The sequence below is a fragment of the Mustelus asterias genome, chromosome 2, assembly GCF_964213995.1.
Source record: "Mustelus asterias chromosome 2, sMusAst1.hap1.1, whole genome shotgun sequence".
Taxonomy (NCBI): Eukaryota; Metazoa; Chordata; class Chondrichthyes; order Carcharhiniformes; family Triakidae; genus Mustelus; species Mustelus asterias.
The window spans coordinates 5,824,619-5,840,757 of NC_135802.1; the positions used below are offsets into that span (position 1 = coordinate 5,824,619).

At 44.3% G+C, this 16,139-nt stretch overlaps 1 protein-coding gene across 2 annotated transcripts in view; it reads right to left on the reverse strand.

Moving 5' to 3' along the window:
* Positions 1-16,139, reverse strand: part of adck5 (aarF domain containing kinase 5) — an 85,098-nt gene that overhangs the window by 3,338 nt on the left and 65,621 nt on the right. For both annotated transcript variants that reach the window (XM_078230468.1, XM_078230475.1), the window contains exons 12-13: positions 6,846-6,937; positions 5,077-5,335 (exon numbers count right to left, since the gene is read on the reverse strand). In XM_078230468.1, coding sequence (XP_078086594.1) covers positions 5,077-5,335; positions 6,846-6,937 — 351 coding nt within the window. The remainder of the gene's footprint in view (positions 1-5,076; positions 5,336-6,845; positions 6,938-16,139) is intronic.

Sequence of the window (16,139 nt, forward strand, 5' to 3'; positions counted from 1 at the left end):
ACCTGGGAAAAAGCTTCCCACTGTTCACCCTATCTATACCCTTCATAATCTTGTACACCTCTATTAGATCTCCCCTCATTCTCCGTCTTTCCAAGGCGAACATGAACATACAAACGAGAAGCAGAAGTCTTTCAGTCCCTTGAGCCTGCTCCACCATTTAATAAGATCATGGCTGATCTGATAGCAACCTCAAATTTACATCTCCCCTATCCACAATAAACTTCATATGAATCTGGGAGTGTTTGATGAGGACTGTGTAGAGGGAGCTTTACTCTGTATCTTACCAGGAAGTGAATTCCAAAGACTCATGACCCACACTGAAAACATTTAACCTCATCTCTTTTTCAAGGACCAAATACTGCGTGTCCTTGGGCGGCACGGTAGCACAGTGGTTAGCACTGCTGCTTCACAGCTCCAGGGACCTGGGTTCAATACCCGGCTTGGGTCACTGTGTGGAGTTTGCACATTCTCCTCGTGTCTGCGTGGGTTTCCTCCCACAGTCCAAAGATGTGTGGGTTAGGTTGATTGGCTATGCTAAAAATTGCCCTTAGTGTCCTGAGGTGCGTAGGTTAGAGGGATTAGTGGGTAAAATATGTAGGGATATGGGGGTAGGGCCTGGGTGGGATTGTGGTCGGTGCAGACTCGATGGGCCGAATGGCCTCTTTCTGTACTGTAGGGTTTCTATGATTTCTTTCTATGATTTCCTTGATAGGTATGTCCCTGCCAGGCAGAGTGGAAATGGCCGAGTGAGGGAACCATGGTTCACAAAAGAGGTGGAATGTCTTGTCAAGAGGAAGAAGGAAGCGTATGTTAGGTTGAGAAAACAAGGTTCAGTTGGCAAGAAATGAGCTGAAAAAGGGGCTTAGGAGAGCTAGGAGGGGGCATGAGAAGTCCTTGGCGGGTCGGATCAAGGAAAACCCCAAGGCTTTTTACTCTTATGTGAGGAATAAAAGAATGACTAGGGTGAGGTTGGGGCCGGTCAAGGACGGCAGTGGGAATTTGTGCATGGTGTCAGAAGAGATAGGAGAGGTGATGAATGAATACTTTTCTTCGGTGTTCACCAAGGAGAGGGGCCATGTTTCTGAGGAAGAGAGGGTGTCACAGGCTGGAGAAAGTAGATGTTCGGAGGGAAGATGTACGAGCAATTTTGAATAAACTGAAGGTTGATAAGTCCCCTGGGCTTGATGAAATATATCCTAGGATTCTTTGGGAGGCAAGGCATGAGATAGCAGAGCCTTTGGCATTGATCTTTGGGTCCTCACTGTCCACGGAGGTGGTGCCAGAGGACTGGAGAGTGGCAAATGTGGTTCCTCTGTTTAAGAAAGGGAATAGAAATGACCCTGGTAATTATAGGCCGTTTAGAAAGATGCAGCTTAATCCGGGATAGTCAGCACGGATTTGTGAAGGGCAAGTCTTGCCTCACAAATTTGATAGAATTTTTTGAGGAGGTAACTAAGTGTGTTGATGAAGGTAGGGCAGTTGATGTCATATGCATGGATTTTAGTAAGGCGTTTGATAAAGTCCCCCACGGTTGGCTTATGAAGAAAGTAAGGATGTGTGGGATAGAGGGAAGTTTGGCCGATTGGATAGGTAACTGGCTGTCTGATCGAAGACAGAGGGTGGTGGTGGATGGAAAATTTTCGGACTGGAAACCGGTTACCAGCGGAGTGCCACAGGGATCAGTGCTTGGTCCTCTGCTATTTGTAATTTTTATAAATGACTTGGAGGAGGGGCTGAAGGGTGGATCAGTAAATTTGCTGATGACACCAAGATTGGTGGATGAGGTGGAGGGCTGTTGTAGGCTGCAAAGAGATATAGATAGGATGCAGAGCTGGGCTGAAAAATGGCAAATGGAGTTTAACCCTGACAAATGCGAGGTGATTCATTTTGGTAGGACAAATTTAAATGTGGATTACAGGGTCAACGGTAGGGTTCTGAAGAATGTAGAGGAACAGAGAGATCTTGGGGTTCAAAGCCATAGATCTCTGAAGATTGCCACTCAAGTGGATAGAGCCGTGAAGAAGGCCTATAGTGTGTTGGTGTTCATTAACAGGGGGTTTGAGTTTAAGAGCCGTGGGGTTATGCTGCAACTGTACAGGACCTTGGTGAGACCACATTTGGAATATTGTGTGCAGTTCTGGTCACCTCACTACAAGAAGGATGTGGAGACACTGGAGAGAGTGCAAAGGAGATTTACCAGGATGCTGCCTGGTTTGGAGGGTAGGTCTTATGAGGAAAGGTTGAGGGAACTTGGGCTTTTCTCTTTGGAGCGGAGGAGGTTGAGAGGAGACTTGATAGAGGTTTATAAGATGATGAGGGGGATAGATAGAGTGAACGTTCAAAGACTATTTCCTCGGGTGAATGGAGCGGTAACTAGGGGGCATAACTATAGGGTTCATGGTGGGAGATATAGGAAGGATGTCCGAGGTAGGTTTTTTACTCAGAGTGGTTGGGGTGTGGAATGGACTGCCTGCAGGGATAGTGGAGTCAGAAACTTTAGGAACATTTAAGAAGCTATTGGATAGGCACATGGAGTACTTCGGGATGATAGGGAGGAAATAGCTTGATCTTGGTTTCAGACAAAGCTCGGCACAACATTGTGAGCCGAAGGGCCTGTTCTGTGCTGTACTGTTCTATGTTCTACATAGGCAACTTTCTTTTAAACACTGACCCCTAGTTCTAGATTCTCCCTCAGGATCTTTCAATCAAGTCACCTCTTCAGCAGATCCAAGCCTAGCCTGTCCATATGTTTGTTTATTTTATTTATTAGTCACAAGTAGGGTTAAATTAACACTGCAATGAAGTTACTGTGAAAATCCTAGTCGCCATGCTCTGGCGCCTGTTCGGGTACACTCTGAGGGAGAATTTAGCATGGCCAATGCATCTAACCAGCACGTCTTTCGGCCTGTTGGAGGAAATCAAAGCACTCGGAGAAAATCCATAGACTGTGACCCAAGTCAGGAATTGAACCCGGGTCCCTGGCACTGAGGCAGCAGTGCTAACCACTGTGCCGCTCTCCCATTCCAGGTATTAATCTGGAAAACCTTCCCTAAACTGCTACCAATGCATTTACATCCTTCCTTAAATAAGGTGAACCAACATTGTACATAGTACTTCAAATGTTGTCAAATTCCCATCACAATAAATGATGTTCTATTAGATTTGCTGTAGCTATATACTAGTCGTTTGTGATTCATGCATTAGGACACCCAGATCCCTCTGCACCCGCTCACCATTTAGATACGTTTATTTTTTTTTATACTTCCTGCCAAAATGGACAATTTTACATTTGTCTACATTATACTCCATTTGCCAGACTATTGACCGCCCACTTAAGCTATTTGTATCTTTTTGCGATAGCATGGTTAAACTCAGCAGGTCTGGCAGCATCTATAGAGAAATAAATAAGAGTTAACGCTTTGAGTTTTAGGCACTTTACAGCCTTCTGGACTCAACAGAGTTCAACAACTTACGGACTCCAAATGTTGACTCTGTTTCTCTCTCCACAGATGCTGCCAGACCTGTTGAGTTTATCCAGAATTTTCTCTTTGTTGTATATCTTTGTAGCCTCCTTATTTCCACTTCACAACTTACTTTCCTACCTACCTTTTGTATCATTGCCAATTTGGTAACTATCCCTTCATCAACAGCACACCAGTTACATTTTGCCAACCTGAAAAAGACCCATTTTTGCCTACTCTTTTTAGGTTTATTATTTATTAGTCACAGGTAGGCTGACATGAACACTGCAATGAAGTTACTGTGAAAATCCTCTAGTTGGCGCATTCCAGCACCTGTTCGGGTACACTGAGGGAGAATTTAGCACGACCAATGCACTTAACCAGCACGTCTTTCGGAATGTGGGAGGTGACCCAAAGCCGGAATTGAACCCGGGTCCCTGGCACTGTGCCGCCATGTCTTCTATCCATGTCAATATCCTTCATGACACGAACTTTGATTTTTCATAATCTAAGTACAGTACATCCACCAGTTCCCCTTCAAGCACAACTCAGGTTACTTCCTCAAAGAATTATGTATTTTTTTTCTCCACCATTGCTGGCAAACCAAAGAACTAGGTAGGAGCAGGCTGATGTATGTAAAGAACAAGATCATTTATTTACTATTTATAACCTGAATAGACTCTGCCAGAACCAGCAGTTTATTAATTAATCCTCATCAGGTCAATATTCATAGAATCCCTACAGTGCAGGAGGCCATTCAGCCCATCAAGTCTGCACTGACTCTCCAAAAGAGCATCTTACCTAGGCCCTTCCCCGTAACCCCATGCATTTACCATGGCTAATCTACACATCTTTGGACACTAAGGGGCAATCCACCTACCTTGCACATCTTTTGACTGTGGGAGGCAACCCATGGAGGCACAGGGAGAACATGCAAACTCTATAGACAGTCACATGAGGCTGAGGCAGCAGTGCTAACCACTGGATCACCCCAACAATATGGGCATGGGTTCCAACTATTGGGAACCACTCGTGATAATTTTAATTTTGCCTACAAACAGGATAGGTGGAAAATAAATCCACTACTCCAAGGTAAACATAGCTTCTTTAAAAGCTAAGATTAGACAAAAACAGCCCTGAAAAAATAGAGGTTGGGAAGGCTAGATTGATTAAAGATCAACAACAAACCAGAATCGTCCATGTCCAAGGTCAAGGATGTGAAAAGAACAAAATAAGCACAGCAACGACAGTTGAGATGCTCCAGATTATATCACTTACTTGCCAGTAAATATTAGATCTCTGTCTCCAGACTGCATCAATTGTGAGACTAGTGCACTAACAGACTCTCATACCGGGTAAGATTCCAAACTGTATCACTGTGAGACAAAGGGCTGAGGAAATTATCTGAGATTTATAGGAACTTTTACTGTATTTCCTAAAATTGAGAAGGTTGAAATGCTTAAAATGTTTTTAACAAGATTAGATACAGGGTAACTATTCTCTCTGGTGGGTGAAACGGAGAACAGAGAATCCACACTGGAAATAGGAGGAAAATCAGCTCCTACCAGGAAAGACAAGCATTAATGGTGTGGGAAGGCGATATTACTGAATTTACCTTCTAGCCATCAGGACATATCGGTCAACAGGTGAGCCCAGGATGGCATTAATGCTGCGGACGGTGTTGATGTTCCGGAAGACGAGCAGCATGGGCCGCGGCAAGTCCTTCAGCACCTGGATAATGCGGTCAATGTGGTTGCTGGCCATGTCCTGCATGTAAGCCCTCTCCTCCCTGGTCAGGATGTTGGCCAGCTGAAAGGCTGCCTCCCGCATGTTGATTGGCCGTTGCATCAGGATCTCACAGAACAGGAAGTAGTCTGCAGGGGAGGGAGAACCGTGAAATAACTTTGGAGCAAATGGAAAGGTCTGTTGGAACATGCTGCCTTCGGGGATAGACTAATCAAATGCTGACTAATTACAGCACTACCAGGGGGCTTTTCCAAAAACAGCACCCCCCCGACTCAAAATGGTACGCATAGCTAAAGGCACAGAACCCATCCTCTACCTCATTCCCAGGTCATAGAGTCAGGTTTACAGCACAGAAACATGCCCTTCGGCCCAACTTGTCCATGCTGCCCAGTTTTTACAACTAAACTGGTTCCAATTGCCCATATCCCTCTATACCCATCTTACTCATGTAACTGTCTAAATGCTTTTTAAAAGACAAAATTGTACCTGCCTTTACTACCTAAAATCCTACAGTGCAGAAAGAGGCCATTTGATCCACTGAGTCTGCACCGATTATAATCCCACCCAGGCCCTATCCCCATAACCCCATGCATTTACCCTAGCTAATCCCACTGACACTAAGGGGCAATTTAGCACGGCCAATCCACCTAACCTGCACATCTTTGGACTGTGGGAGGAAACCCACACAGAAACAGGGAGAATGTGCAAACTCCACACAGACAGTGACCCAAGCCAGGAATTGAACCCAGGTCACTGGCGCTGTGAGGCAGCAGTGCTAACCACTGTGCCGCCGTGCCACCCCTGTACGGCTGCCGTACTGCCTCTAGTGACTGTAATAAGGCTGTTAGTTTCAGGCAGATATTGAACATAGCAGCCTCACTGCCATTTATACAAACCTTTTTTAGATTTTGAGAGTCCCAAGGTGCTCACATGTACAACTTACAACTAGCTGGTGATAGTTCTCTCACATCGTACAAACATACTGTTCAGGAATGAGTTCTGCACACAGCTTAGGAATTCCATTCCTTTTTAACCCTGTTGCTGTCAACCTGTGAGTATGATGTACTAATCCAATATTTGTTATTCTCATCTCCCTGATCAGTCAATGGATACCTCACATCTCCCGAACAGGAGGCTCGGGGATTTTCACAGTAACTTCACTGCAGTGCTAATGTAAGCCTACTTGTGACACTAATAAATAAACTAAACATCTGTTTAAATTTGAGTGGCACAGTACAGTAATAAAGTTCTATTACAATAAGAGCACAATATTATTCAAATTTTTATTTGTGCTCACTAGAGACTGCAGATCATGTTCTCTGTTAGGCAGAGTCCATTAACTAATTGGCCTTGCATTGTGGATCCTACTGTGTGAGGGACCTGCACAACGAGGCCACCAAACACTCATAGGGCAGGTGCAACATGGAGAAAGATGATAAAACTTGCAATGTTTATGAACATTGGCATCCTTATTCAGGCAGATGAGTAGTACATTAAGTGAAGCATCATGTTGACGTACTAGGAACTATTCGTCCGATCCAATTATAACATTCCAATATTTGTAAATAATACTTAAGGATCAATCTCTGGATACAAAAAGCTCATTCACAGAGGCAAGGCATTAATCAGGTCACTCACCTTTGACCCCTAGCTCATTGGCAAATTTCTTCATAGCAGGATCATTGAGGAGAATGATGGAACGCCAGAGTTTGCAGAGACTAATCCGGTCCCTAAGAGCAAGTACAATGTCAGGCACATGATTTGGTTTGAAGGATCAGGGATTTCTCAGTCATACGTCTACTGCACTTCTCTCCCTCACAATACCTGCCAAAAAGTGTTGCCAAAACCATCAGCACCCACTACGACTCAGAACAAATATCGCTATTCCTAGGTCAAAATCCTGGAATTTCATACACTGAGTTTCTTCACCACATGGACTTAAGGATTCTGGTTCAAGACAGCTCACCACAACTTTCACAGAGAGATTAATAAATGTTTGCCTTGCCAGTGACGGTCATATCTGAGAACATGTCGCCAGATCAGTGTTCCCCAGCAATACATTTTTTTTGGTTCAAGTTCCTAAAGCACCAACAACCTTTATTTAATTGGCCAGTCTCAACATAACCCTGGACGGTGACTTGTAGCAGCTGAGAACACATCTAACCAATTACAGACACTCACCCAGGATTGCAAGTAAGTAGAAGAGCTAATAGAATGCTATCGTTTATTCTGAGGAAAATTGAATACAAGATTAGGAGGATTATGTTTCAGTTATACAGAGAACTGGTGAGACTGCATCGGTAATATGGTGTGCAGTATTGGTCTCCTTATTTAAGGAAAAATGTAAATGCATTAGCTGTTCAAAGAAGGTTTACTAGATTAATACCAGGAACGGGCAGGTTTTCTAATGAATAAATGTTGGATAGGTTAATCTTGTATCCACTGGAGTTTAGAAGAATAAGAGGTGACTTGATTGAGAAGTATTGACAGAGTGGATGTGGAGAGGATGTTTCCTTTTGTGGGAGAATCTAGAACTCATTGAATCATAGAAACCCGGCAGTGCAGAAGGAGGCCATTCAGCCCATCGAGTCTGCATTGACGACAATCCCACCCCAGGCCCTAAGTCACAACCCCATATATTTACCCTGCTAATCCCTCTAACCTACACATCCGGGGATACTATGGACAATTTAGCATAGCTAATCAACCTAACCTGTATATCTTTGGACTGTGGGAGGAAACCGGAGCACCTGGAGGAAACCAATGCAGAAACGGGGAGAATGTGCAAACTCCATCCAGACAGTGACCCAAGCCGGGAATCGAACCCAGGTCCCTGGGAGCTGAGCTAACCACTGTGCCACCCTAGGAGGTCATGGTTTAAAAGTTTATTTATGTCATAAGTAGGCTTACATTAACACTGCAATAAAGTTACTGTGAAAATCCCCTAGTCGCCACACTCCGGCATCTGTTCAGGTACACTGAGGGAGAATTTAGCATGGCCAATGCACCCAACAACATGTCTTTCAGACTGTGGGAGGAAACCGGAGCACCTGGAGGAAACCCACGCAGACACAGGGAGAACATGCAGACTCTGCGCAGACAGTGACCCAAGCTGGGAATTCAAACCCGGGTCTCTGGCGCTGTGATGCAGCAGTGCTAACCACTATGCCACCCCTTATTAAAAATAGGGAGTTGTCTATTTAAGAAAGAGAGGAGAGGAACGTTTTTGTATGCATGCACCCACACAGATATATCCACCCTTGCTCTCAAACAAATACAATCACCCACTTCACACACAAGATAGCAATTAGCAAAAGGAAACCTTTGGGGAAGCAGTGGTGTAATGCTATTGTCACTGGACTAGTATTTCAGACTCAGAGCAAGATCTGGGGACCTGGGTTCAAATCCCATCATGGCACATGGTGAAATGTGAATTCAATTAAAAAAATCTGGAATTAGAAATCCCACGACCATGTTGATTGATGTAAAAACCCATCTGGTTCACTAATATCCTTTAGGGAAGGAAATCTGGCGTCCTTACCTAGATGTGGTTGACCCTTAAACGCCCTCTGTAGTGGAGGGCAGTTAGGGATGAGCAATAAATGTTGGCCCAGCCAGCGAAGTCCATATCAAGTGAATGAATAATAAAAAAAACTTAGCCAATGATGTAAAAGCCAATTGTAGTCCTATCTCTGCTAACTCGGGATCAGTAAGGCAGTTGATCAACCACTGATCCACATCTCAGTCTGGATTGGTGTTTTCTAAGTTGCTGAGAAACTTAGTGTAAAATTAGGGAGATGCTGGCCACAATATTCTTAGTTAAAGTGGTTGTGCCAGAGGACTAGAGAATTGCAGTCGAAAAAAAGGTAGATAAATAAACTTAAGGCCAGTCAATTAAACATCATTGACAAGAAAACTAGAAAAAATAATCAGGGACAAAATCAACAGGGATTTAGATAAGCATAAGACTACTACAGGAGAGTCAGTTGTTAAAGGCAAATTGTGTTTGAATAACTTGATTACATTTTCTGCTATGGTTGCCTTGCGAAAGGCATTTGATAAAGTACTGCATATCAGATTCGTCAGCATGGGTGAAACGGGGCAATAGTGGCATGAATACAAAATTGGCTAAGGGACAGAAAGCAGTTTTGGTGAACAACTGTTTTTCAGACAGGATGGATGTATTAGGGAGAGTTCCCAAGTGTTTTTTTATTCGATCAGGCTGGGTGTCGCTGGCTGGGCCAGCATTTATTGCCCATCCCCAACAGGCCTTGAACTGAGTGGTTTGCTCAGCCATTTCAGAGACAACCACATTGATGTAGGTCTGGAATCACATGTAGGCCAGCAGATCCAGGGAAGGACAGCAGATTTCCAGCAGATCCAGGGAAGGACAGCAGATTTCCAGCAGATCCAGGGAAGGACAGCAGATTTCCAGCAGATCCAGGGAAGGACAGCAGATTTCCTTCTCTTAAGGACATGAGTGGACCAGATGGGTTTATGACAATGGCCAGCCTTTTTTAAATTCTAGATTTTTATTGAATTTAAATTGCACCTTCTGCCATAGTGGGATTTGAACCCAGGACCCCAGAGCATTACCCTGGCTCTTCAGTTTACTAGTCCAGTACTATGCTACTGCCTCCTAACTTGGAATTGCAGGGGCGGGGGGGGGGGGGGGGGGGGCGTGGTGCATGCACTATTTTGAATAGTGGTGCAGTTCCTAAAATTTGCAACTGACATTTGCACGCAATAAAGGAACGTTTCTAATTATGGCTGACTATAACCTGCATAGAGATTGGGCAAATCACACCATAGTGGAGGAATTTCTGAAGTGTGTATGGGATAATTTTCTGGACCAATATATTGAGGAACAAATAATGAACCAGAAATGTTGGGGAACACAGGGTTTAGTGAGAGAGAGGAACCGAAGGAAATCAGTATTAGTAGGGAAATGGAGCTGGGGAAATTGATGGGATTAAAGGCGGATAAATCCTCAGGGCCTGATAATCTACCTCCCAGAGTAATGAAGGAAGTGGCCCAAGAAATAGTGATCTTCATCCAGGTTTCTATAGACTCTGGAACAATTCCTACAGATTTGACGGTAGCTAATGTAAACCCACCATTTAAAAAGGGAGGTAGAGAGAAAACAGGTAATTATAGACCAGTCAGTCTAACATTGGTAATGGGGAAAATTCTAGAGTTTGTCATCAAGGATTTTATAACAGGGGACTTGGAAAACAGTGTCAGAATCGGATAGTCAGCATGGGAATATATGTTAGCACTACCCTCATCAATCCGCCTTATTGCTTACTCAAAAAATTCTAACAAATTAGTGAGACACGATCTTTCCTTAACAAATACATACATCCTTCATGATATTAAATATCTAGAGCAAATCTCCTCAGAGCAGAGAGGGCTGAGGAGGACGACCCTACTTTTCCAATTTATAAATGTAACCTGTTCTGCTACCTCACAAAAGATTTGTACTATCTGGGTTTCTGTTCTTGCACCCCCATTTTACAGTTATACCATTTAGCCCGCATTGACTCTCGTCTTCTTATCAAATTCTATCACTTCATACTTTGTTCTGTTGAATGTCATTTATCATGTTATCTCCCTTCCATTAGCCCTATGTCCTCCTGAAATCCAGTGCTATTTTCCTCTCTGCTTACTACACTTCAACAGTTTCACATCATAGAAAATAAGGATAGGTCTTCGGCCTTTCAAGCCTGCTCATTATGATCATGGCTGGTCATCCAACTCAATAGCCTGATCCTGCCTCTTCCTCCACTCTCCAACTCCTTGAAAACAAACAATATTTTTGCCTCAACTGCGAATTCCACAGGCTGACCACTGAGTGATCTCCTTGTCTCAGTCCTAAAAGATTTACCCCTTATCCTTAGTCTATGGTTCTGGACTCCCCCACCATGAGGAATATCCTTCCCACATCTATCCTGTCTAGTCCTGTTAGAATTTTATAGGTGAACTCGTGAACATAATCCTAACCAATTCAACCTCTCCTCGTATGACAGACCTGCCATCCCAGGAATCAGTCAGGTAAACCTTCATTGCACTCCCTCTATAACAAAAATATCCTTCCTCAGATAAGGAGACCAAAACTATACATAATATTCCAGGCGTGGCCTCACCATCATTTTAGCAAAACATCCCTGCTCCTGTACTCAAATCCTCTCACTATGAAGGCCAACATACCATTTTCCTTTTTACTGCCTGCTGAACCTGCATGCTTACCTTCAATGGCTAATGCACATTCCCCTCTCCTAATTTATGGCCAGATAGTAATCTGTTTTCCTGTTTTTGCTCCCAAAGTGAATAACCTCACATTTATCCACATTATACAGCATCTGCCATTCATTTGCCCACTCACTCAGCTTGACCAATTACACTGAAGCATCTCTGTATCCTCCTCACAGCTCACTCTCCCACCCAACTTTGTGTCATCTGCAAATTTGAAGATATTGCATTTAGCTTCCTCTTCCAAATCATATATATAGTGAATAACTGGGGTCCTAGGACCATTCCCTGTGCTACCCTACTAATCACTACCTGTCATTTGGAAAAAATACTCATTTATTCCTATTCTTTGTTTCCTGTCTGCCAAGCAGCAAACAGTTTTCTATCCTTTTCAATGCACTACACTCAATCCCATGCCCTTTAATTCTACATGCTAATCTCTTGTGGGACTTTGTTAAAAGCCTTCTGAAAGTCCAAATAAACCATACCCACTGGCTCCCTCTCATTAATTCGACTCGCTGCTGGACCAGTAACCTAGAGACCCGGATAATGCTCTGGGGTTCCAGGTTCAATTCCCACCATGGCAGATGGTGGAATTTGATTTGATTTATTATTGTCACATGTATTAGCATACAGTGAAAAGTATTGTTTCTTGCGTGCTATACAGACAAAGCATACCATTCATAGAGAAGGAAATGAGAGTGCAGAATGTAGTGTAGCAGTCATAGCTAGGGTGTAGAGAAAGATCAACTTAATGCAAGGTAGGTCCATTCAAAAGTCTGACAGCAGCAGGGAAGAAGCTGTTCTTGAGTCGGTTGGTACGTGACCTCAGACTTTTGTATCTTTTTCCCAAAGGAAGAAGGTGGAAGACAGAATGTCCGGGGTGCGTGAGGTCCTTAATTATGCTGGCTGCTTTCCTGAGGCAACGGGAAGTGTAGACAGAGTCAATGGATGGGAGGCTGGTTTGCGTGATGGATTGGGCTACATTCACGACCTTTTGTAGTTTCTTGCGGTCTTGGGCAGAGCAGGAGCCATACCAAGCTGTGATACAACCAGAAAGAATGTTTTCTATGGTGCATCTGTAAAAGTTGGTGAGAGTCATAGCTGACATGCCAAATTTCCTTAGTCTTCTGAGGAAGTAAAGGCGTTGGTGGACTTTAGTAACTATAGTGTCAGCATGGCAGGGGCGGGGGGGGGGGGGGGGGGGAGGAGAACCAGGACAGATTGTTGGTGAATTCAGTAGAAATCTGGAACTAAAAGTCTGATGATGAGCATGAAACCATTGTTTCACAGGTTCACAGAAAGAAGGCGCTCTGCCTTTTTGTGACATTGAATGACTCTGCCTTCCCCTGTGGTCTCTGTAGGTCGGAAACATTACCCTTTCTGCAGCTGAATTGAAAGAGGTGAACCTACATTCTTGTCTGTGATGTACAGGTCCATTCACGACTCAAGGACCTGATCAACCTTACAGCCAACCTGCTTATTATTCTTAATGAAGTAACCAACCTACATGCAATAGAAAATGCTTTGAACCAGTGCTTTCCTATCCCACTCCTCTCCTGTATAACACTTGGTTCTAGAATCAGTAATTGTTCCACAGTATGTCTTACACACAGACACACACCTTATGAGAATTGGAACATGGATTGTGTTCAGAAGACAGATTGCCAAAATACTGTGTGTGGGATATGAACAAGTGAACAATTCTGTCTGGTAGGATACAGATTCCTGAAGACTTCCACCATCTCCAGGAATTGGCTTCCTTTAGGAAGGCAATAGCACTCATCAGGAGGCTGTACTGTTAGCAGCAGTAGCAGTTAAATGGTTAACTTTCTCACCAAGGCTGTCTCAGGCTTACAAGTGATTTGTAACTTTTAAAATAAAAACACAGGCATAACTCAGCTAACTCCAGAGAAAACAAGGCCAGTCCAGCAGACTTCTAAGATAAGACGAGTACAATCTCAATTTGTCTCTTCACAGAACAGGAGAGTAAATATTCTGTTGATGGATTTCTGGCACACAGCCAATGGTGTAGACTGAGAAATCAGGCTCTAGAACTGTCCACTTTACACTCCTCCTCTTTGCTGCATCATTAATTTAAAATCAACCCTCAGTTCAAAACTCGAACCTTGGAGAACTTGTTTCTTCGCTCAGGCTGAAAACTGTGGAACTCTCTCAGCTTTTTGTTTCCTGTAAGCTTGGATTGCAGCAGACAGTGTGTGTGTCACACTGTCAATGTCAGAAGGTTAAATTCAACTCACAGTCCAGACTTCATGTCATCACAGAAAGTGGCCATTCAGCCCATCAGACCTGCTCTGAAGGAGCAATTTACAGTGTGGCACTCCCCAGCTTTTTTCCTTAAACATGCACATTGTCATTTCCAGATAATTATCTAATACCCTCTTAAATTCCTCAAGTGAACCTACCTCCAGCTCACTCTCTGGCAATGCACTCGCTGTCTGAAAATGTTTCTTATGTCTCCATTGCATCTTTTGTTAATTACCTTAAGTCTGTGCCTGTTCGTTCTTGATCCTTCCACCAATGGGAACTGGTTTCCCCAAATGCTCTGTCCATAACCCTCACAATTTTGAGCATCTCTATGAGTATCAGCTGTCAATCTTGTCTTCTCCAAGAGAAACTGTCCCAATTGTTCCTTTTTATCTACGTAATGGAAGTTCCTCACCTCTGGAACCATACTCAGGCTAACATTCCCAGCACATAACAGAGGAAGGGCAGCACTGCCAGAGGTACCGTCTTTCAGATGAACATTTATACCAAATCTGCTTTCTCCCAGATGCATGTTAAAAAAAATCCCACACACTATTTCGAGTGGTACAGTGGTTAGCACTGCTGCCTCACAGCGCCAGGGACCCGGGTTCAATTCCCGGCTTGGGTCACTGTCTGTGCGGAGTTTGCACGTTCTCCCCGTGTCTGCGTGGGTTCCCATTGGGTGTTCCGGTTTCCTCCCACAGTCCAAAAGACGTGCTCGTTAGGTGCACTGGCCATGCTAAATTGCCCCTTAGTGTGCGTAGGTTAGAAGGATTAGCGAGGTAAATACGTGGGGTTAAGGGGATAGGGCCTAAGTGGGATTGTTGTCAGTGCAGACTCGATGGGTCAAATGGCCTCCTCCTGCATTGTAGAGATTCTATGATTCTAGGAGCATGGAAGTTATCCTTGTCCTGTCTAACATTTATCCCTCAATCAACATTGCTATAACTGATCAGACAGATTAGTTATCACATTGTTGTTTGTGGGTTCTTGATTTGTGCAAATTGGCTGTCACATTTCCGACATTACAACTTCATAAATATGAACTGGCTATAAATGATTTTGAGATGGCCAGAGGCGCTATATAAATGCTATCAATTTCTTCTTTCATTCCATCTAAAGCTATATTTTTCAGCTCCATTTATGCACTCAGATAATCTGTCATAATCAAATTCTCTTTCACATCAAAAGTTATACTCCGAGAGTTTGTCATCTATCTTTACAAAGTAATAGCAGTAACAAGAAGCCCCTGAAGACGGGGTTTATACAGTCATTCCAAAAAGCAACATCTTAATAGAGCAACACAAAATGCAACCAGGATTAATTTAATAAGCACCTGTGCTTTTAATAGGAAAAGTCAGGACAGTATATTCCAAAAGGTGGCTGCTGCTTTGAGCAGCAAGTTACTGCATTAATAATCCAGAGAGTACAACTAAAATAAAAATCAATAGAAGCGACAATCAATCTGTCAAGTGATGTAAAAAGCAAACTGATTCATCATTGTCCTTTAGTTGGTCAGGTCTTTGAGAGCTATCATCAGGTGGTCACACCAGGGCCACGGGAGGAGGCCAAGTGGGTGACGGCCAGGAAGGGTAAAGCTCGGGTGATTGAGAGCACCCCGGTGGGTGTGCCCCCACACAACAAGTACTCCTGCCTGAGTACTGTTGGGGGGGACAGCCCATCTGGGGGAAGCAGCAGTGGCCGTGTCTCCGGGGTGGAGTCCGGCCCTGTAACTCAGAGGGCTAAAGATAAGAGGAGGAAGGCAGTATTAATCGGGGACTCAACAGTCAGGGGGGCGGACAGGTGATTTTGCGGAGGCAGGCAGGAGTCTCGCACGGTGGTCTGCCTCCCTGGGGCTGGGATCCAGGATGTCGCTGGGCGAGTCCCAGAAATCCTGAGGTGGGAGGGAGAGGAGCCGGAGGTAGCATTGGTACCGCTGATGTGGGTAGGAAGGGGGAAGGGGTCATGAAAAGAGAGTATAGGGAAGTAGGGAGACAGCTGAGAAGGAGGAAAGCAAAGGTAGTAATCTCAGGATTGCTGTCTGTGCCACGGGAAGGTGAAGACAGGAATGGAGTGAGGTGGAGGATGAATGTGTGGCTGAGGGACTGGTGCAGGGGGCAGGGATTCAGGTTCCTGGACCATTGGGATCTCTTCAGGGGCAGGTGTGACCTGTACACAAAAAACGGGTGGCACTTGAATCCCAGGGGAACCAATATCCTGGCAGGAAGGTTGGCTAAGGCTACTGGGGAGAGTTTAAACTAGATAGGTTGGGGGGAGGGGATCAAAATGAGGTGACTGAGAGTGAGGAAGGTAGCTCGCAAACAGAGAAGGGTTATAGGCAGTGCAAGAGGGAGGATGGACAGGGAATAGAGAAGGGGAGAGCTCAGACCAAAGGATTGAGATGTGTTTACT